This window comes from Pelophylax lessonae (genome assembly GCF_965119305.1).
Source record: "Pelophylax lessonae genome assembly, chromosome: 1".
Lineage (NCBI taxonomy): Eukaryota > Metazoa > Chordata > Amphibia > Anura > Ranidae > Pelophylax > Pelophylax lessonae.
In genome coordinates this window covers 803,910,492-803,933,545 of record NC_138768.1, presented here as the reverse complement: position 1 = coordinate 803,933,545, position 23,054 = coordinate 803,910,492, and the positions used below count along the sequence as shown (strand labels likewise).

General features: G+C 45.7%; 1 protein-coding gene across 1 annotated transcript in view; it reads left to right on the top strand.

Moving 5' to 3' along the window:
* Window positions 1-23,054, top strand: part of HGFAC (HGF activator) — a 165,288-nt gene that overhangs the window by 132,196 nt on the left and 10,038 nt on the right. Inside the window, exon 12 of the mRNA XM_082243346.1 lies at window positions 3,601-3,738. Within this exon, the coding sequence (XP_082099472.1) occupies window positions 3,601-3,738 (138 nt within the window). The remainder of the gene's footprint in view (window positions 1-3,600; window positions 3,739-23,054) is intronic.

Genomic DNA, 23,054 nt, shown 5'->3' with positions numbered 1-23,054 from the left:
AGTTCCTGCAACGGAATCTTCATCTCTTCTACTTGCTGTTCTAAGGCTCGCTTAGACTTTTCTAACTCCTGAACGCTTTTCACAACATCATCCTTGGAGCTGACCAATTCTTCCATTTCTGTACGCAGCTGTTTGTTAACACTTTCTAGTTCAGCCTTACACTCTAGAGCTTCCTCCAAAGAGCGAGCCAAGAACAGGGCTTTGCTCTCGTTATCACGCACCTCCGTTTCTGCACGTGCGCGTTCTTCTGCATATTTTGCAGACACAGTCTTCTCTTCACCAAGCATCTGATCAAACTTCTTTTTCACATCTTCAACACACTGTAATGAACCAACGCTTTCTTCCATGCGTTTTTTCATATCCGCTATCTGAGCTTGCAATGTTGCGACTTGCTCTGATAGGTTTTTCTTTGCTTCCGCCTCCTCTTTTAATTGTTCCAGGAAGCCATTTTTCTCATCTTCCATTTGTTTGAGCTTTGTGCTAAAACTCAGCCTTTGACACCTCTCTTCCTGTAAGAGTTCCTGCGTGTCTTGCAGCTGCGATTCCAAGATAGAAAAATCTTCCGCAATTTCTCTAGATTTGCTGTCTGCTTGAGAAAGCTGATTTGTAACATTGTCCAACTCAACCTGCAGTCGGTTTGCCTTCTCTGACAGCTTAGCACACAATCGGTCACCTTCTGACACCTTGACTTGCGATTCCAGAAGCTGTGCCTCTACTTTTTTTCTCTTGTGTTCAGACTCTCCTTTTCCCTGCATAAGAGCTTTCACCTCACTGGCTAGCATCTGGGAATAAGAATGTAATTCTGCCACACAGGCTTCTTTCTCCTTTAACTGCTGCTGGAGACGTTGGGCTTCCCCTTTCCAACTTTCACAGTCCGCACGCCATTCATCTACCACATTGCTCAAAGTAGTGAGCTCATACACAGTACTCAGTAATTTAGCCTCTCTTTCACTTTTCTCTTTGTCGCTGAGAGACAATGTCGCTTTCAGAGCAACATTCTGTTCCTGCGACTCCTGCAGGTCTATTTTTGTAGCTCCCAAAGACTGAAGACTTTTTTCCAGCTGATTACGCAACTCCAACATATCAGCCATACTTTGCTTCTGCAAAGTCTGAATTTCACTTTCCTTTTCCACGAGGATGGTATCTTTCTCCATTATAGTCTCTCTGCGTTTTTGCAACTCGACCAAAAGAAGAGCAGTGGATTCTTCCCACTGTAACACATGAGACTTGAGTAGTTCATTCATTTCCTGCAAGTTTCTATGCTCCATTTTAAGCAATTCCAAGGCTTGTTCCTTTTCTTCCATTTTCCGTTGCAAGGCATCCAACTCAGCCCTGCACACATACTCGGTTTCCTCCAAACCGATGGCCTCCATTGGCTGCTGGCGTCTCTGTTTCCAGCCTGCCATGCTCTCTTGATGAGCCTTTTGTTGAGCTGCAAAGCTCTGCTGAAAATCCGCATTTGCCTGCTGTTGAGCTGCATTTGCTTGCTGTTGAGCTGCATTTGATATAATCAGATGTTTCAACATCTCCTCCATTTTGAGTTTACTTTTCATCTGAGCACACTGCGTCTCCATAGCAGTTTCATCAGTGTTGCTAGGGACAAGAACCTTCCTCTTTAGTAGACTCTCTTTAGGCATGGATGGGGCTGGTTCAGACGGCAACATCCCCTCCATCCATAGAATCCGGTCTCTCATTTCATCTATCTTTGCATTCTTCAGGCGTTTTGAACGCCCCATCTTCAATAACTCCACAAACAAATTTTTCACAGTCCAGCAAAAAAATTTTCAGACCACTGTCTCTTTAACACATGTAGTTTTTCTCTCTCTCTTGCAAGATCTCTTTTCCTGCACACACAGTTTGTGCAGTCACTTGCACCAGACACAACAAAGTTCATCAAATAATTTTGAGACCGCTGTCTCTTTAAAACACTTTTTTTTTTTCTGTCAGGATCTTCTCTCCTGCACACATAGATTGTGCAATCTCATGCACCAGATAAAGTTCATCAAACATTTGCACTTCCTTGCAGGGATCTTGCTGCTTCTGCCCACTGCATACCTCCACCATATGTGAGGGATTAGCTCGGTGGTAGGCGTATGGGTGACCCCTTTGGGGGGTGCGTTTTCCCAGAGAGGTAGCCGACAAGTGCTTGCAAACAAACAGTGTGGTTTATTAAATGGTGTTTTCTTCACCAGGCTGTTTGCAGCAAAACATCCAAAATAAAATAAAACAGAAAATAAATCCTTGCCTCTGTGGGCGGCTACCTTCTCACAACTGGAACCTGCCTAAGTGTCTGTCTCCAACCTACCGTCGGGCAGACTTCCTTGTCCTACAGCGGACACTCAATAGTCCTTTTATAATAGCTTCACAGGGCAACACAGTCCTTTGTTTCTTTCACATCAACAGTTCGTCTTCTCACCTTTGAGACGTATTCACCCTTGGTTACCGTCCCGGGCACACATCACTCCGGGGGGTCTTCTCCCAGACCCACACATCCTGTCGGGAGGCACACGCTGACTGTCCTCCTGCTCCCAGCCCACATGGCTTCAGGATGCAGCTTCTGGAGGCAGCAAACAATAGGAATTTCTCTGAACAAATTATAGAGCCTTAACTCCCTCATTCTGAACAGGTGAAGGCCTTTCAACTTCCTGCTGGCTAGCTCTGTAGCCAACACCCTAAATTAATTAATGGACTTTCTAAATCAGGTAGAAATGTATCTCCTTCCTGTGACTACATTCCCAGATTTAGCTGACTTCCTGTTACAATATATATATATATATATATATAAAGGCTTACCTATAGGTACAGTAAATATCTCCTAAACGTGCACCCTTTGGGAGATATTTACTTTTGATGCAGCCGGTGACGTCACTGGCACATGCGCTCTGAAGGAACGACATACTGTGCTGTTCCTTCAGAGACCTGTGCTGTGAACCGTGGCTCCTGCGCATATGCAATGTCATTGCGGCTCTGGCCACTCACACAGCCGGAGTCCGCAAACCCAGGAGGAAGACTGGCTGAAGATGGAAGAGCCTTTAGGGGGACAACTTGTCGCTAGAGGGCTTAGTTTTAAGGTAAGTTTCACACAATGTTCTAGTATGTGATGCATACTAGCACAATATGGCATTGCCTTGCAGGATTTTATAAAACAAAAACAGTGGTGTACTACCGCTTTAAACCTGAAGTTTAATTTGCTTATATTTTGCCTAACCTGGTTCCTGCAACCCCTCTCATCAGCATGCTAATAAAATCTTAAATAAACCTTTGCTCTTTTATTACATACCTTGTTTTAACCCTGGAGACATTTTCCTTGGGTCAGTATGCTTCTCTATGTTATGTAGGCAGATTGTGGCGGGTGGGAGGGGCTGACCGGGTACATTTTTGCCTGAAAACATCACAGCACTCTCTCGAGAGCTCAGCTTTGATGCAAGCAATGTGCTGGCTTTGGGAAGATTCATGCATATATCCTAATTTGTTGATGGGTTGATGTCGGTCTGGAGAAGTGGGTGTTTCTAAAGAAAAAAAAAAAAAAAAAAAAAAGGACGATCATTTGTCCGATAATCCCATTGTGTACTAAGATTTAATGTCTTTTTTTCATTTCAGTGTTAATCAGACTGAAAAGAAAAGACAATGCTTGTGCAAAGAAGACTCAGTTTGTGCAGACAATCTGCCTGCCCAATGGCATCACCTTTGAAGATTGTCATCAGTGTCAAGTCTCTGGATGGGGGCGGGAAAGAGAAGGTATAAATCTTAGTCACTAATATAAAAAAACTCTTCTTTTGCTTTGTTAATATAAAGTTTAGAATTGAGCATGAGGATTAATGGAAGAATCTGATAGGTTGCTGAGGGCACCACGTATTCTACAGGCTAACCCGAAGCATTGACTAGGGGGCCTTTTTAATTAAATTCATTTTTCTGTGACCTCTTGCCAGGTGCCAGTGCAACTACTGTGTCAGTGTCTAGACAGTTTTCTATATCTAAAACAATCTCCAACTTTGCTGACTCCGGAAGCCATTTTGTGTGAGTCTGTATACTGAAAGGTCATGACTGAAAAACTGAATACACATACAGCCATGGCCAAAAGTTTTAAGAATGCCACAAATATTAATGCTCACAAAGTCTGCTGCTTCAGTGTTTTTTAGATCTTTTTGTTAGATGTTACTATGGTATACTGAAGTAAAATTACAAGCATTTTATAAGTATCAAAGACTTTTATTGACAATTACATTAGATTTATGCAAAGAGTCAATATTTGCAGTGTTGATCCTTCTTTTTCAAGACCTCTGCCATTCGCCCTGGCAAGCTGTCAATCAACTTCTGAGCCACATCCTGACTGATGGCAGCCCATTCTGGCATAATCAATGCTTGGAGTTTGTCAGAATTTTTTATTTTTTTTTGTTCACCAGCCTGAGGATTGAGGATTGACCACAAATTCTCAATAGGATTAAGATCTGGGGAGTTTCCTGGCCATGGACCAAAAACCTTGATGATTTGTTCCCCAAGGCACTTAGTTATCACGTTTGCCCTATGACAAAATGCTCCATCATGTTGGAAAAGGCATTGTTCCTCACAAAACTGTTCTTGGATGGTTTGCTCTCGGAGGATGTTTTTGTACCATTCATTATTCATGGCTGTGTTCTTAGGCAAAAATTGTGAGTGAGCCTACTCCTTTGGCTGAGAAGCAACCCCACACATGAATGGTCTCAGGGTGCTTTACTGTTAGCATGACACAAGACTGATGGTAGCTTTCACCTTTTCTTCTCCAGACAAGGTTTTTCCGGATGCCCCAAACAATTTAATTTTCTCTGATGAATCCCCTTTCACTTTACATCAGTTCTCAGCAGTCCAATCCATGTACCTTTTGCAGAATATCAGCCTGTACCTGATGTTTTTCCTGGAGAGAAGTGGGTTCTTTACACCTGCCCTTCTTGACACCAGGTTATCCTCCAAAAATCTTCGCCTCACTGTGTGTGCAGATGCACTCACACCTGCCTGTTGCCATTCCTGAGCAAGCTCTGCACTGGTGGTGCCCCGATCCAGCAGCTTAATCAACTGTAAGATACAGTCCTGGCCAGGGCCGGACTGGGAATAAAAGGGAAAACCATGCATTTTAAAGCACATTGAAAAGTGTATTATATATAGATAAGACCAATATGTTCTGGCAATATATGCTACAGGATAGCAAAACAGGACAGGTGGTCAGGGGCTGTGCATTAGATTGAACAGGAGACATCTTAGTGCGGACATGGTACAGGAGATGTCAGGGGCTGTGCAGACATGGTACAGGAGATGTCAGAGGCTTTGCGGACATGGTACAGGAGATGTCAGAGGCTTTGCGGACATGGTACAGGAGATGTCAGAGGCTTTGCGGACATGGTACAGGAGATGTCAGGGGCGGTGCGGACATGGTACAGGAGATGGCACAGGCTGTGCGGACATGGTACAGGAGATGTGATAGGATGTGCAGACATGGTACAGGAGATGTCATAGGATGTGCGGACATGATACAGGAGATGTCATAGGATGTGCGGACATGGTACAGGAGATGTCATATAGGATGTGTGGACATGGTACAGGAGATGTCATAGGATGTGAGGACATGGTACAGGAGATGTCAGAGGCTGTGCGGACATGGTACAGGAGATGTCAGGGGCTGTGCGGACATGGTACAGGAGAGGTCAGGGGCTGTGCAGACATGGTACAGGAGAGGTCAGGGGCTGTGCAGACATGGTACAGGAGAGGTCAGGGCTGTGCGGACATGGTACAGGAGAGGTCAGGGGCTGTGCGGACATGGTATAGGGGATGTTAGAGGCTGTGCGGACATGGTACAGGAGATGTCAGGGGCTGTACGGACATGGTACAAGAGATGTCAGGGGCTGTGCGGACATGGTACAGGAGAGGTCACGGGCTGTGCGGACATGGTACAAGAGATGTCAGGGGCTGTGCGGACATGGTACAGGAGAGGTCACGGGCTGTGCGGACATGGTACAGGAGAGGTCAGGGGCTGTATGGACACGGTACAGGAGAGGTCAGGGGCTGTATGGACATGGTACAGGAGATGTCAGAGACTGTGCGGACATGGTACAGGAGAGGTCAGGGGCTGTGCGGACATGGTACAGGAGAGGTCAGGGGCTGTATGGACATGGTACAGGAGAGGTCAGAGGCTGTGCGGACATGGTACAGGAGAGGTCAGGGGCTGTGCGGACATGGTACAGGAGATGTCAGAGGCTGTGCGGACATGGTACAGGAGAGGTCAGGGGCTGTGCGGACATGGTACAGGAGAGGTCAGGGGCTGTATGGACATGGTACAGGAGATGTCAGAGGCTGTGCGGACATGGTACAGGAGAGGTTAGGGGCTGTATGGACACGGTACAGGAGATGTCAGGGGCTGTGCGGACATGGTACAGGAGAGGTCAGGGGCTGTATGGACACGGTACAGGAGATGTCAGGGGCTGTGCGGACATGGTACAGGAGAGGTCAGGGGCTGTGCGGACATGGTACAGGAGAGGTCAGGGGCTGTATGGACATGGTACAGGAGATGTCAGAGGCTGTGCGGACATGGTATAGGGGATGTTAGAGGCTGTGCGGACATGGTACAGGAGATGTCAGAGGCTGTGCGGACATGGTACAGGAGATGTCAGAGGCTGTGCGGACATGGTACAGGAGAGGTCAGGGGCTGTGCGGACACGGTACAGGAGAGGTCAGGGGCTGTGCGGACACGGTACAGGAGAGGTCAGGGGCTGTGCGGACATGGTACAGGAGAGGTCAGGGGCTGTATGGACATGGTACAGGAGATGTCAGAGGCTGTGCGGACATGGTATAGGGGATGTTAGAGGCTGTGCGGACATGGTACAGGAGATGTCAGAGGCTGTGCGGACATGGTACAGGAGATGTCAGAGGCTGTGCGGACATGGTACAGGAGAGGTCAGGGGCTGTGCGGACACGGTACAGGAGATGTCAGGGGCTGTGCGGACACGGTACAGGAGAGGTCAGGGGCTGTGCGGACATGGTACAGGAGATGTCAGGGGCTGTGCGGACATGGTACAGGAGATGTCAGGGGCTGTGCGGACATGGTATAGGGGATGTTAGAGGCTGTGCGGACATGGTACAGGAGATGTCAGAGGCTGTGCAGACATGGTACAGGAGATGTCAGAGGCTGTGCGGACATGGTACAGGAGAGGTCAGGGGCTGTGCGGACACGGTACAGGAGATGTCAGGGGCTGTGCGGACACGGTACAGGAGAGGTCAGGGGCTGTGCGGACATGGTACAGGAGATGTCAGAGGCTGAGCGGACATGGTACAGGAGAGGTCAGGGGCTGTGCGGACATGGTACAGGAGATGTCAGAGGCTGTGCGGACATGGTACAAGAGAGGTCAGGGGCTGTGCGGACATGGTACAGGAGAGGTCAGGGGCTGTGCGGACATGGTACAGGAGATGTCAGAGGCTGTGCGGACATGGTACAGGAGATGTCAGAGGCTGTGCGGACATGGTACAGGAGAGGTCAGGGGCTGTGCGGACATTGTACAGGAGAGGTCAGGGGCTGCATGTACATGGTACAGGAGAGGTCACTAGCAGCACAATCCCTATTGCTCTCTGGGCTCTCTGCAGTGCACTGACTGACTGACTGACTGACCTCAGGCTCACCTCACTGAGTGCGATCACATGCTGACTGGCTGGCTGGCGCGGCGCATGACTCTATCTGTGCACTGTGTTGTGTCGGGACACGGTGGTGGCCGCGTGCACACTCAGTGGGAGGGATCATCATCGGCGCGCCTGTGACAGTCAGTTGCAGGCTCAGCCTCCAGCCACAGCCAGTCAGTTTCCCCGCCGCGCCAGCCGCTGAGCCGCCCCGTGATTGTCGGCGTCGTGACGTCATGCCGCTCACAGCGGCTAAAGCGAGTAACTATCGGACGGACGGACCGTCACCGCCCCAATGCTTAAAGCGGCGCTGCGGCTGAGCCGGCCCTTAAAGCGGCGGCCCACAGGGAAATTTCCCGGTATCCCAGTAGGCCAGTCCGGCCCTGGTCCTGGCACTTGCTTGACTTTCTTGGACGCCCTTAAGCCTTCTTCAGAACAATTGAACCTCTCTCCTTGAAGTTCTTGCTGATCCGATAAATGGTTGATTTAGCTGCAATCTTCATAGCAGCAATATCCTTGCCTGTGGTCTCTAGTCATCTCTTGCTTGGTGTCAGGGGTCTCTGTCTCCTACTGTGCATCAAGTTTGCTAGGGTAGGGAAAAGGTTTCCACCTGGCCAGTAGTTTTTTTACCTGGCTGGCCATTAAAAATGGAATTAAAAAAAAAAAACATGTAAAGGAATTGGTACTTACAGTGCTCCTAAAAATATTTGTCAATAAAGCAAAGATATTTTAAAACTCCTGGTTAGTGTCCATAGTAAATGATTCCAAAAGAATCAATCCAAACCAATAACAAAAATAGGCAAACATATAAAGTCCAATGTGACAAATCCCAACACCAAACAATGTGCTTCTGTATGCGGGTGTCTTCTAATTCTTTTACCATGGGTGCTCGAAGGAGAGGCGGCAACTCATCAGAGGTGTTTGACCCCTTTTTATAGGATGGTCAAAAAACACATTTTGGAAAGCCAGATTGGTTCCACAGCTATCACCACTCCACCCCAATGTTCCCTCAGGGTAGGACTAGGATGTCTGATATAACTCCACAGGAGACACAATTAGAAGAACTTCATAGTGCAGCATATTTATTAAATATATAAAAGCAAGTAACTAAACCTTGCACTCACATGTTGCTGTGCCTCAATCCTGGCACTATGTGTTTACAGCATGTGCAGATATGTTCATTGATTGGTAAACATTTCAGCCTCTACATACTAGCCGGAAAAATCATGCTATCAAAGCAGCATGGGGTGAATTTAATAAAGGCAAATAGACTTTGCACTTTGCTAGTGCAGATGCAATAATTTCCCCCAGACCTTAGTAAATTCTTATTCGTTGTAAAGAATACCCATTCAGATGCAAGTAAAAAAACAAAAACAAAAGAAAATGGCATTTTTGCTTACACATGATTGGATGGAATCAGTAGAGCTTTACCACATTTACTAAGCTCTTGAGGAGTGTTTCTCAACCTTTTTTCAGCCAAGGCACCCTTTAAAATTATGCACAATCTTGAGGCACCCCATTCTGAAATGTAAAGAACTAAACCAGTAATTGTACATATTGTGGCAACATCAACATATGTAGAACACCCAACATTAGAGGTGATTTATTCTTGCAAATCAAATGCACCTTTGCACACTGGTACTGACTAATATACCAGTGTTTCTCTTCTCCCTCAGCTAAAGTGACCCCAGTGCTGATTGAGAGGGGCAAACAAGTAAACAGGCGCCTGACCTCCTTCATATCAACCTGTTACATCATCAGCTGTTAAAATGCCAGCTGCTGGCCCTTACAGCGCCCAAGCTAGTAATGGTGCACAATAAAAAAAAACTGTGGTTTGTGTAGCAAAAATGCAGACCTGAACCACTTGCTGGCTTGTTGACAATTTGTAGGCAGTTTGCCAAGACACCCCTGATGAATATAGACAGCACCTGGTGATAAAAGACTGTGCTAGGGAAAGAGTGCACAGTCTTTTTGCCTTTAGTAAGTAAACCCCTATTTCTTTAAAGGTTCTCACCGACACAGATTATGGTATCACCTGTAGCAGTTGATCACATTCAGCTGGACCTATTCTGTAATGTTGAAGATATTTTCATGAGAACTGAGGAAGCTCCTTAGATATTCTCGAATTTCTCGAAAACATCTTCAACAATACAAAGATAGCCCAGCTGAATTTTACAAACTAGTACTAGCTATTAGTGTTGAGCGAACACGGACTGTATTATTCGTGTTCGTACCGAATAATTGGATTTTTTGTACCCGAACACGGACACGGACACTTTACTGTATGTTCGGGTAAAAATCCGTGTTCGGTCGTTTTATTTCCGGGTTTTGCATGCTTTGGCGCTCTTTTCATGGCGGGCTTTCAACAGCCAATCAACAATCGTTTAACTGGTGTGCCTTAAGCCATCCCAGCCATGCCTGCAAATGTCTCAGTAGCTGTGATTGGCCGTCTGAAGCATGTGACCAAGTCTTTATAAGTTCGAGGCAGCCGCAGCGGCGTCATTATGCTGCTTAGATTCAGGGACAGAGCACACATCAACGTGCTGGCTGCTGATTAGGGAAAGATAGGCAGGAAAAAACCATTTGTGTCCGGATAGAATTGAGGGACAGGTCGGAGTGTTTAGGCAGGGCGAGTTGTAGGCATTTTAGGGATAGAGTCTGCTGAATTATATAGGGTCAGTGTCTTCTACAAACTACAATCGATATTGCTGTGTGGGGGGTGGGGTGAATCTGCACTCAATCCTGATCTACGATCTCTTCTCAATCCTGTTAGGGACAGAGTCTGCTGAATTTTAGGGAAACTGTGTTCTACAAACTACAATCGATATTGCTGTGTGGGGGGTGGGGTGAATCTGCACTCAATCCTGATCTACGATCTCTTCTCAATCCTGTTAGGGACAGAGTCTGCTGAATTTTAGGGAAACTGTGTTCTACAAACTACAATCGATATTGCTGTGTGGTGTGGGATTGGAGATAGGCAGGTGTCAGTGATCCACATCCATTTTTCTGTGTGTGAGCTGCAGTGAACACAATCTTTTTGGGCTGCAGTGAACACAATCTTTTTGGGCTGCAGTGAACACAATCTTTTTGGGCTGCAGTGAACACAATCTTTTTGGGCTGCAGTGAACACAATCTTTTTGGGGTGCAGTGAACAAAATCTTTTTGGGGTGCAGTGAACACAATCCTTTTTGGTGTGCAGTGAACACAATCTTTGTGGGGTGCAGTGAACAAAATCCTTTGTGGGGTGCAGTGAACACAATCTTTTTGGGGTGCAGTGAACAAAATCCTTTTTGGGGTGCAGTGAACAACATCCTTTTTGGGGTGCAGTGAACACAATCTTTTTGGGGTGCAGTGAACAAAATCCTTTGTGGGGTGCAGTGAACACAATCTTTTTGGGGTGCAGTGAACACAATCTTTTTGGGGTGGAGTGAACAACATCCTTTTTGGGGTGCAGTGAACAAAATCCTTTTTGGGGTGCAGTGAACAAAATCATTTTTGGGGTGCAGTGAACACAATCTTTTTGGGGTGCAGTGAACACAATCTTTGTGGGGTGCAGTGAACACAATCTTTTTGGGGTGGAGTGAACAACATCCTTTTTGGGGTGCAGTGAACAAAATCCTTTTTGGGGTGCAGTGAACAACATCCTTTTTGGGGTGCAGTGAACACAATCTTTTTGGGGTGCAGTGAACACAATCTTTGTGGGGTACAGTGAACAGAATCTTTGTGGGGTGCAGTGAACACAATCTTTGGGGGGTACAGTGAACACAATCTTTGTGAGGTGCAGTGAACACAATCTTTGTGGGGTGCAGTGAACACAATCATTGTGGGGTGCAGTGAACTCAATCTTTGTGGGGTACAGTGAACACAATCTCATACTGAAGGTTTGAGGGTGCTGCCTGTTCCATACTCCCCCTACTCCTAGCCTTTTAGGGGTACAAACAATAGTAATTGGGGCCTAGTGTGGTTGTGTACGTGTGATATACATACACTTTTTTGGGATCATATTTTCTATTCCGCTATTTAATCAAAAACCTCTGGGGATCAGTTAAATTGGGGGATAGTCTGTGTTGGTACGTGTGAGAGAGATCCACCTTTCCAAGTTGTTGGGGTTCATCTCATACTTCTGAAGGTTTGAGGGTGCTGCCTGTTCCATACTCCCCCTACTCCTAGCCTTTTAGGGGTACAAACAATAGTAATTGGGGCCTAGTGTGGTTGTGTACGTGTGATATACATACACTTTTTTGGGATCATATTTTCTATTCCGCTATTTAATCAAAAACCTTTGGGGATCAGTTAAATTGGGGGATAGTCTGTGTTGGTACGTGTGAGAGAGATCCACCTTTCCAAGTTGTTGGGGTTCATCTCATACTTCTGAAGGTTTGAGGGTGCTGCCTGTTCCATACTCCCCCTACTCCTAGCCTTTTAGGGGTACAAACAATAGTAATTGGGGCCTAGTGTGGTTGTGTACGTGTGATATACATACACTTTTTTGGGATCATATTTTCTATTCCGCTATTTAATCAAAAACCTTTGGGGATCAGTTAAATTGGGGGATAGTCTGTGTTGGTACGTGTGAGAGAGATCCACCTTTCCAAGTTGTTGGGGTTCATCTCATACTTCTGAAGGTTTGAGGGTGCTGCCTGTTCCATACTCCCCCTACTCCTAGCCTTTTAGGGGTACAAACAATAGTAATTGGGGCCTAGTGTGGTTGTGTACGTGTGATATACATACACTTTTTTGGGATCATATTTTCTATTCCGCTATTTAATCAAAAACCTCTGGGGATCAGTTAAATTGGGGGATAGTCTGTGTTGGTACGTGTGAGAGAGATCCACCTTTCCAAGTTGTTGGGGTTCATCTCATACTTCTGAAGGTTTGAGGGTGCTGCCTGTTCCATACTCCCCCTACTCCTAGCCTTTTAGGGGTACAAACAATAGTAATTGGGGCCTAGTGTGGTTGTGTACGTGTGATATACATACACTTTTTTGGGATCATATTTTCTATTCCGCTATTTAATCAAAAACCTCTGGGGATCAGTTAAATTGGGGGATAGTCTGTGTTGGTACGTGTGAGAGAGATCCACCTTTCCAAGTTGTTGGGGTTCATCTCATACTTCTGAAGGTTTGAGGGTGCTGCCTGTTCCATACTCCCCCCTACTCCTAGCCTTTTAGGGGTACAAACAATAGTAATTGGGGCCTAGTGTGGTTGTGTACGTGTGATATACATACACTTTTTTGGGATCATATTTTCTATTCCGCTATTTAATCAAAAACCTCTGGGGATCAGTTAAATTGGGGGATAGTCTGTGTTGGTACGTGTGAGAGAGATCCACCTTTCCAAGTTGTTGGGGTTCATCTCATACTTCTGAAGGTTTGAGGGTGCTGCCTGTTCCATACTCCCCCCTACTCCTAGCCTTTTAGGGGTACAAACAATAGTAATTGGGGCCTAGTGTGGTTGTGTACGTGTGATATACATACACTTTTTTGGGATCATATTTTCTATTCCGCTATTTAATCAAAAACCTTTGGGGATCAGTTAAATTGGGGGATAGTCTGTGTTGGTACGTGTGAGAGAGATCCACCTTTCCAAGTTGTTGGGGTTCATCTCATACTTCTGAAGGTTTGAGGGTGCTGCCTGTTCCATACTCCCCCTACTCCTAGCCTTTTAGGGGTACAAACAATAGTAATTGGGGCCTAGTGTGGTTGTGTACGTGTGATATACATACACTTTTTTGGGATCATATTTTCTATTCCGCTATTTAATCAAAAACCTCTGGGGATCAGTTAAATTGGGGGATAGTCTGTGTTGGTACGTGTGAGAGAGATCCACCTTTCCAAGTTGTTGGGGTTCATCTCATACTTCTGAAGGTTTGAGGGTGCTGCCTGTTCCATACTCCCCCTACTCCTAGCCTTTTAGGGGTACAAACAATAGTAATTGGGGCCTAGTGTGGTTGTGTACGTGTGATATACATACACTTTTTTGGGATCATATTTTCTATTCCGCTATTTAATCAAAAACCTCTGGGGATCAGTTAAATTGGGGGATAGTCTGTGTTGGTACGTGTGAGAGAGATCCACCTTTCCAAGTTGTTGGGGTTCATCTCATACTTCTGAAGGTTTGAGGGTGCTGCCTGTTCCATACTCCCCCTACTCCTAGCCTTTTAGGGGTACAAACAATAGTAATTGGGGCCTAGTGTGGTTGTGTACGTGTGATATACATACACTTTTTTGGGATCATATTTTCTATTCCGCTATTTAATCAAAAACCTTTGGGGATCAGTTAAATTGGGGGATAGTCTGTGTTGGTACGTGTGAGAGAGATCCACCTTTCCAAGTTGTTGGGGTTCATCTCATACTTCTGAAGGTTTGAGGGTGCTGCCTGTTCCATACCCCCCCTACTCCTCATCTAGCCTTTTAGGGGTACAAACAATAGTAATTGGGGCCTAGTGTGGTTGTGTACGTGTGATATACATACACTTTTTTTGGATCATATTTTCTATTCCGCTATTTAATCAAAAACCTTTGGGGATCAGTTAAATTGGGGGATAGTCTGTGTCGGTACGTGTGAGAGAGATCCACCTTTCCAAGTTGTTGGGGTTCATCTCATACTTCTGAAGGTTTGAGGGTGCTGCCTGTTCCATACTCCCCCTACTCCTCATCTAGCCTTTTAGGGGTACAAACAATAGTAATTGGGGCCTAGTGTGGTTGTGTACGTGTGATATACATACACTTTTTTTGGATCATATTTTCTATTCCGCTATTTAATCAAAAACCTTTGGGGATCAGTTAAATTGGGGGATAGTCTGTGTTGGTACGTGTGAGAGAGATCCACCTTTCCAAGTTGTTGGGGTTCATCTCATACTTCTGAAGGTTTGAGGGTGCTGCCTGTTCCATACTCCCCCTACTCCTCATCTAGCCTTTTAGGGGTACAAACAATAGTAATTGGGGCCCAGTGTGGTTGTGTACGTGTGATATACATACACTTTTTTGGGATCATATTTTCTATTCCGCTATTTAATCAAAAACCTTTGGGGATCAGTTAAATTGGGGGATAGTCTGTGTCGGTACGTGTGAGAGAGATCCACCTTTCCAAGTTGTTGGGGTTCATCTCATACTTCTGAAGGTTTGAGGGTGCTGCCTGTTCCATACCCCCCCTACTCCTCATCTAGCCTTTTAGGGGTACAAACAATAGTAATTGGGGCCTAGTGTGGTTGTGTACGTGCGAGATACATACACTTTTTTTGATCATATTTCCTACTCCGCTATTCAATAAAAACCTTTGAGGATCAATTGAATTGCGGGATAGTCTGTGTCGGTACGTGTGAGAGAGATCCACCTTTCCAAGTTGTTGGGGTTCATCTCATACTTCTGAAGGTTTGAGGGTGCTGCCTGTTCCATACTCCCCCTACTCCTCATCTAGCCTTTTAGGGGTACAAACAATAGTAATTGGGGCCCAGTGTGGTTGTGTACGTGTGATATACATACACTTTTTTGGGATCATATTTTCTATTCCGCTATTTAATCAAAAACCTTTGGGGATCAGTTAAATTGGGGGATAGTCTGTGTCGGTACGTGTGAGAGAGATCCACCTTTCCAAGTTGTTGGGGTTCATCTCATACTTCTGAAGGTTTGAGGGTGCTGCCTGTTCCATACTCCCCCTACTCCTAGCCTTTTAGGGGTACAAACAATAGTAATTGGGGCCTAGTGTGGTTGTGTACGTGTGATATACATACACTTTTTTGGGATCATATTTTCTATTCCGCTATTTAATCAAAAACCTTTGGGGATCAGTTAAATTGGGGGATAGTCTGTGTCGGTACGTGTGAGAGAGATCCACCTTTCCAAGTTGTTGGGGTTCATCTCATACTTCTGAAGGTTTGAGGGTGCTGCCTGTTCCATACCCCCCCTACTCCTCATCTAGCCTTTTAGGGGTACAAACAATAGTAATTGGGGCCTAGTGTGGTTGTGTACGTGCGAGATACATACACTTTTTTTGATCATATTTCCTACTCCGCTATTCAATAAAAACCTTTGAGGATCAATTGAATTGCGGGATAGTCTGTGTCGGTACGTGTGAGAGAGATCCACCTTTCCAAGTTGTTGGGGTTCATCTCATACTTCTGAAGGTTTGAGGGTGCTGCCTGTTCCATACTCCCCCTACTCCTCATCTAGCCTTTTAGGGGTACAAACAATAGTAATTGGGGCCCAGTGTGGTTGTGTACGTGTGATATACATACACTTTTTTGGGATCATATTTTCTATTCCGCTATTTAATCAAAAACCTTTGGGGATCAGTTAAATTGGGGGATAGTCTGTGTCGGTACGTGTGAGAGAGATCCACCTTTCCAAGTTGTTGGGGTTCATCTCATACTTCTGAAGGTTTGAGGGTGCTGCCTGTTCCATACCCCCCCTACTCCTCATCTAGCCTTTTAGGGGTACAAACAATAGTAATTGGGGCCTAGTGTGGTTGTGTACGTGCGAGATACATACACTTTTTTTGATCATATTTCCTATTCCGCTATTCAATAAAAACCTTTGAGGATCAATTGAATTGCGGGATAGTCTGTGTCGGTACGTGTGAGAGAGATCCACCTTTCCAAGTTGTTGGGGTTCATCTCATACTTCTGAAGGTTTGAGGGTGCTGCCTGTTCCATACCCCCCCTACTCCTCATCTAGCCTTTTAGGGGTACAAACAATAGTAATTGGGGCCTAGTGTGGTTGTGTACGTGCGAGATACATACACTTTTTTTGATCATATTTCCTATTCCGCTATTCAATAAAAACCTTTGAGGATCAATTGAATTGCGGGATAGTCTGTGTCGGTACGTGTGAGAGAGATCCACCTTTCCAAGTTGTTGGGGTTCATCTCATACTTCTGAAGGTTTGAGGGTGCTGCCTGTTCCATACTCCCCCTACTCCTCATCTAGCCTTTTAGGGGTACAAACAATAGTAATTGGGGCCCAGTGTGGTTGTGTACGTGTGATATACATACACTTTTTTTGGATCATATTTTCTATTCCGCTATTTAATTTAACTGGGCCTCCATGCGAGACCTGTGTGCCTTGTTGCGCTGTTTTGAGTACTCCACCAACATGGCCAGTGGCAATGACGCCGTTCTCAGCTTAACTATCCCACTTCCATGCCTCCTTGAAAAAACAATTCGGGCGATGATGGAAGAGGATGTGGCACAGGATGAGGAGGAGGAGGAGGATGAAGAGGTAACATTTCCAAGGCTTTCAGGGCAGTCATTCGCAAGGGGCTCCGAGGGTGGGTTCCTGCACACGCAAACGCCAGGGACGCAATTGTCCAGCAGGGGCACAGTTCTGGAGGATGAGGAGGATGAGGAGGAGGAGGAGCTGGAGGAGGAGATGGAACCATGTTCACAGCAGGGTGGCACCCAGGCCAGCTCATGGCCATCACTGGTGCGTGGCTGGGGGGATACAGAGGACACGGACGATACACCTCCCACAGAGGACAGCCTTTCGTTGCCTCTGGGCAGCCTGGCACACATGAGCGATTACATGCTGCAGTGTCTCCACAACGACCGCCGAGTTGCCCACATTCTAACTTGTGCTGATTACTGGGTGGCCACGCTGCTGGATCCCCGTTACAAGGACAACGTACCGTCCTTAATTCACTCACTGGAGCGCGATCGCAAGATGCGCGAGTACAAGCGCACGCTGGTAGACGCCATGCTGCTGGCATTCCCATCTGACAGCGGGGCCACAGTGGAAGCACAAGGCAGAGGAGGAGGAGGAGGAGGTCGCCAACGCAACCAGGGCACCGCCAGCACCTCAGAAGGCAGGGTTAGCATGGCCGAAATGTGGAAAAGCTTTGTCAGCACGCCACAACAAACAGCAGCACCAGCAGCTCAGATGGAACGTCTTAGCAGGAGGCAGCATTTTACCAACATGGTGGAGCAGTATGTGTGCACACGCCTACATGTAGTGAATGACGGGTCTGCCCCCTTCAACTTCTGGGTCTCCAAATTGGGCACATGGCTTGAGCTTGCCCTTTACGCCTTGGAGGTGCTGGCGTGCCCTGCAGCCAGTGTATTATCTGAACGGGTATTTAGCACGGCTGGGGGCGTTATAACAGACAAGCGCAGCCGCCTGTCCAGAGACAATGTGGACAAGCTCACGTTCATTAAAATGAACCAGGCATGGATCCCACGGGACTTTTCCGTACCTTATGCAGAATAGCAATGGATACCGACCTTACCCACCCATTGTTCCATTTTTGCTCTTTCTCACTCTTTTGGGGTGTACCCTCATTTAAAATTTTTGAAAAGAAGCAGTGTTGGCTACCTCGTCCTCCTCCTCAGGGCCAGATTAATGTAGGGGCTATTGGAGCTGCAGCTCCAGGCCCCTACCTTTTATATAGGCCCCGGGTTGGCCATATTCACTGTTACCGCTCTTCTGTCACTTGTAAACACAGAAGTCTGGCTTCTATGCTCGCTTCCCCAGGCAGCACCCTCAGAACCTCCCCACACAGCGTGAAGGCCGGACAAGGAGGGACAGTTGGCGATGCATGGATGTGTTTATGGGCTTCAGAGACAGCATCCCATGTTGAATTAGGCATGCATGGCTGCACCCTTCCTCCTCTGGGTGCATGGCAAGGCACGGCCCTTAAGGCCCTTCAAAATCCTCAGCACCAAGCCCATGATGCTGTTAATCCGGCCCTGGTCCTCCTCCACCGCCGCTTCCACCTACACCGCCCATAGGTGTGCGCAGCCTATTGCATTAAGGTGTGCACCCCAAAGTTGAAATACACATGCATGTGTTTGCCAGCAGGGAGAGTAATGTATCGGGGCCATGTACCTGTAGGCAAGGAGAAATAGAGCAGAGCAGGTCCCAGGGAGATCTTTCCCATCTCCTCACTGGCAATGCTATGTGCCCTAGGTGATTAGGGTGTGCCCAGGCACACCCAGCACACCCTGTGCGCACGCCTATGTCACCGCTAGGCTTGTGACGGTATCAGATTTTCATGCTGCGATTAATTGATTAAGGTTTTGCCACGGTATACGGTATTATCACGGTATTCTATTATTAAATTTAAATTATTAAATTTCCACCTCACTTCAATTTCATTGCTGAATTTAGGGGCTTTGGTTCACTTATGCACATTATTATATAGTCAGTCAGTACAGACTCTGTGAACCAGGCCTAAAATAGGTCATCAAGCAGTGTCTGGCCTAACTGGTGATAACTGGTTCTGGCGCTCGGCTCCGATCCGATGGCCTGGTCATTAAGAGGGCAAATCCTTGTGGTCAAGAAGTGGTTAAACCTGAAGGAGGTGTTGTTTATAAATTACTTTACTATTGCTTTAGGCCTGGTTCACATGTATGCGGGTTGGTGGTTCACATTTGCACAGGCATAGCAGCCCATTGATTTGAATGGGCTGCTATGCCCTCATTTTCCGCAGAAAAAAGGTGCATGCAGCATTTTTTTAAAATTCAGTGGCCTTGAAATCCATCCTGCTTTTGCACCATGCGACTAACCTGCAGTTCCTGCTCTGGCAAGCTTTCTGCATTTTTTGTATACGTGGGCACGGCATTTAAAAATAAACAGTTTGCGTGTGCAGCAACGGCAGGTAAGTCGCATGGTGCAAAAGAAGGATGGATTTCATGGCCACTGCATTTTTTTAAATTCTGCATGCACCTTTTTTCAGCTGAAAACGCAGGCATAGCAGCTCAAGCCCATTCACATCAATGGGCTGCTATGCCTGTGCAAATGTGGGCCCCCAACCCGCATACATGTGAACCAGGCCTAAAGCAATAGTAAAGTCATTAATTGGTTAAACCTGCAGGAGGACCGGTGTTTTTATCTATTAATGACTTTACTATTGCTTTAGGCCTGGTTCACATGTATGCGGGTTGGGGGCCCACATTTGCACAGGCATAGCAGCCCATTGATGTGAATGGGCTTGAGCTGCTATGCCTGCGTTTTCAGCTGAAAAAAGGTGCATGCAGAATTTAAAAAAATGCAGTGGCCATGAAATCCATCCTTCTTTTGCACCATGCGACTTACCTGCCGTTGCTGCACACGCAAACTGTTTATTTTTAAATGCCGTGCCCACGTATACAAAAAATGCAGAAAGCTTGCCAGAGCAGGAACTGCAGGTTAGTCGCATGGTGCAAAAGCAGGATGGATTTCAAGGCCACTGAATTTAAAAAAAATGCTGCATGCACCTTTTTTCTGCGGAAAATGAGGGCATAGCAGCCCGTTCAAATCAATGGGCTGCTATGCCTGTGCAAATGTGGGCCGCCAACCCGCATACATGTGAACCGCCAACCCGCATACATGTGAACCACCAACCCGCATACATGTGAACCAGGCCTAAAGCAATAGTAAAGTCATTAATAGATAAAAACACCGGTCCTCCTGCAGGTTTAACCACTTCTGGATCGCAAGGATTTGCCCCTTTAAAGACCAGGCCATCGGATCAGAGCGCCAGGACCAGTCATCACCAGGTAGGCCAGACACTGCTTGATGGCTATATAATAATGTAATGTGGGCTGCTAGGCGTGTGTGTGTGTATATATATATTTATTAGAGCTGCACGATTCTGGCCAAAATGAGAATCACGATTTTTTAGCTTGGAATAAAGATCACGATTCTCTCACGATTCTCTGTGTAACAAAAAAAAAAAAAATTGGGATAACTTTACTGTTACGTTTTTTTTTTTTTTTTTATTCATTAAAGTCTAATCATTGCGTTTGAAAGACTGCTGCGCAAATACAGTGTGACATAAAATATTACAACAATCGCCATTTTATTCTGTAGGGTCTCTGCTAAAAAAATATATAAAATGTTTGGGGGTTCTAAGTACTTTTCTAGCAAAAAAAAAACTGATTTTAACTTGCAAACAGCAAGTGTCAGAAAAAGATCCAGTCTTTAAGAGGTTAAACTTCCTTTCTCCCTGGCAGAGGGAAGGAAAAGATACAAATGTAATCATTTTTGTTTATAGTTAGGAGACTTAATGCTGAAAGGTGTTAGCTGAGTGAGTGAATGAGTCATCCAGCTCACTGAAATGTATCAATTCACAAGTCAGGCAGACTTGACAGAGAAACTCGGTATTTTAAAAATGCCACAATAACAATACCGTGGCTATGCAATACCGCGATATATCGAATTACCGAAAACCGGCATATGTCTAGTCACCGCCACATCCACCACCACCTCAACCTCCCTCCTACTCCATATGGGCCTCGTCCTTCAGAGATGAAGAAGAACATTGTTTTATTTTTCTGTTTTTTTTTGTTGTTTTAAGTTATTTCCCTATCCACATTTGTTTGCAGAGCACTTGCCATGCTCTTAATTACGTTTTGCTGCCATTTGCAGCACTCTAGCCCTTTCCTTTGGTGTTTTAGAGCCATTTTAGTGCCTTAAAGTTCGGGTCCCCATTGACTTCAATGGGGTTCGGTGTCCGGGAAAAGTTCGGTAAAAGTCCGGGACACGGACCCGGACTTTTTTTTAAAGTTCGGCCGAACCCGTCGAACACGGACATCTAGGTGTTCGCTCAACCCTACTAGCTATCACTATCCCTTAACCTGACCTAAGGTTAGTGCTTGGGGTCCCTGCTCAGTCTTGTGTAGTCCTGTAGGAAGGATGCTGCTGGTTTGTGAGGGTGCAGGCTGGGGATAGGTTTGCCCAGACCCAAGACATGCAATCAAAATGAAAAGAGGTTTCCCGGCTGTCGCACCCCTCACCCGGCAGTGTTGTAGGCAAATAAAAGGAACCCTTCGCTCAATCCATCAAAGCCACTCCCCCCAAAAAATTTTGCACCACCCCCGGGGCTTACCCATGGAGTATCACTTTAACATATTTATTAAGTTGTTTTATAGAATTTCATAAATTTGACAAAGGATTTACTGCAATGTTAATAGAACTTTTTCTATCTGAACCAATATACTCCAATTAGTACTTTGAAACATTTAAAAACTGTTGTAATGACTTTCACATAAATGTGATACTGCCTACATAAGTTCTGTTAAATTGAAAAGTTCTTTAAAAAGTTTAAAAAAAAAGAATAACTTCATCATGTATAAAACATGATGCAATGCAGTCTAGCATGTAATATGGTTTGGTGAATTGTAATTGCCATTTGAGACTTTAGATATAGCTGGGCAATCATTATGCGTCCATCATTCTTCTCCCTGTGCTACACTTAGCACACAGAAAATATACTTTATACTGCGCTAAAAAATACAGATCATAGTCACTCGGAGGAAATCAGTGACAATAATCAAGGCTCTGCTACATAGGGGACCTTAAGCACTGTTTGTTCTATTTTAATTCTTTTGCCTGTTACATAAAAATACATTGAGAACTGGTATTGTGCTCTTCTGCAGGGACCTATCACCATTATTAGTAGACGTGTTCAAGCACCCTTCATCATTTATGTCTGAACAATGCCCAATATTCTGTTCTTGTGTAACATTAAATTGAGAGAAGACTAAAAATCTGTATAATTCAGGAAAATGGTGCTTATTATCAAAAACACTGATGTCCATGATAAGAAATGATGGTGGATTCCACTGACCTCCAGAATTCTGACAAATTTAACACTGAAAGGTAGTGATTGACCGATATCGGTTTTTCGTTGCCGATACCGATACTGATATTTTGGCCATTGCATATCGGTATCGGCCGATATTTTCATACATTTAAAAATTTTTTTTTTATTTTTATCCCTCGCCAGGTACTCTTGTGGAGGGATCTGGGGGTCTGAAAAACCCCAAGCCCCTCCTCTGCACTTAACAGCATTCAAAATGCCAAGTTTGGCTGTTTTGAATGCTGTAATTTTCTTTAATCTGGCGCAGAGTACCCGGAAGTGATGTCATGACCTCACTTCCGGGTTTTTACATGGAGACCCGATCAGAGCCAAATGTGGCCTTGATTGGGTATTCGGCGGCCGTGCAGGCTGGTTGCCCGGGTCTCCCGGTGGGACGGGAGAACCGGGCGAGCCACGGAAGGCGGCTGGAGGGGGTGGATGTTCCTTCCTGCTCCTTGTAATGACAGCCGAGTGGCTTCTCAGCCACATCGGTTGTCCTTACAAGACAGCCAACCCTCGGCTATGGATGCCGGTACCGGGTTGATGCCTCTAGCTGCAGGCATCTCTCTGGTACAAGCACTTTCCCGAAATATTGGCAATATCGGTCACCTTGGTGGCTGATTCCGAAATATCGGGGAAAGTGCAGATCGGCCCTCGATATATTGGCTTTGCCAATAATTGGTCAATCACTACTGAAAGGTAAGGTAGTAAAATAATACTTTGTAATAATTACTGGATCCTTCTCTTTTTATCATATTGGAACTGGCTTTGGAGGTGTCCATTAAATTCAGATAGAAATGATCAAAATCAAGCTTGTTGCTATTGATCAATATAATACTTTGAAAGCAACTGAAGGAAAAACTT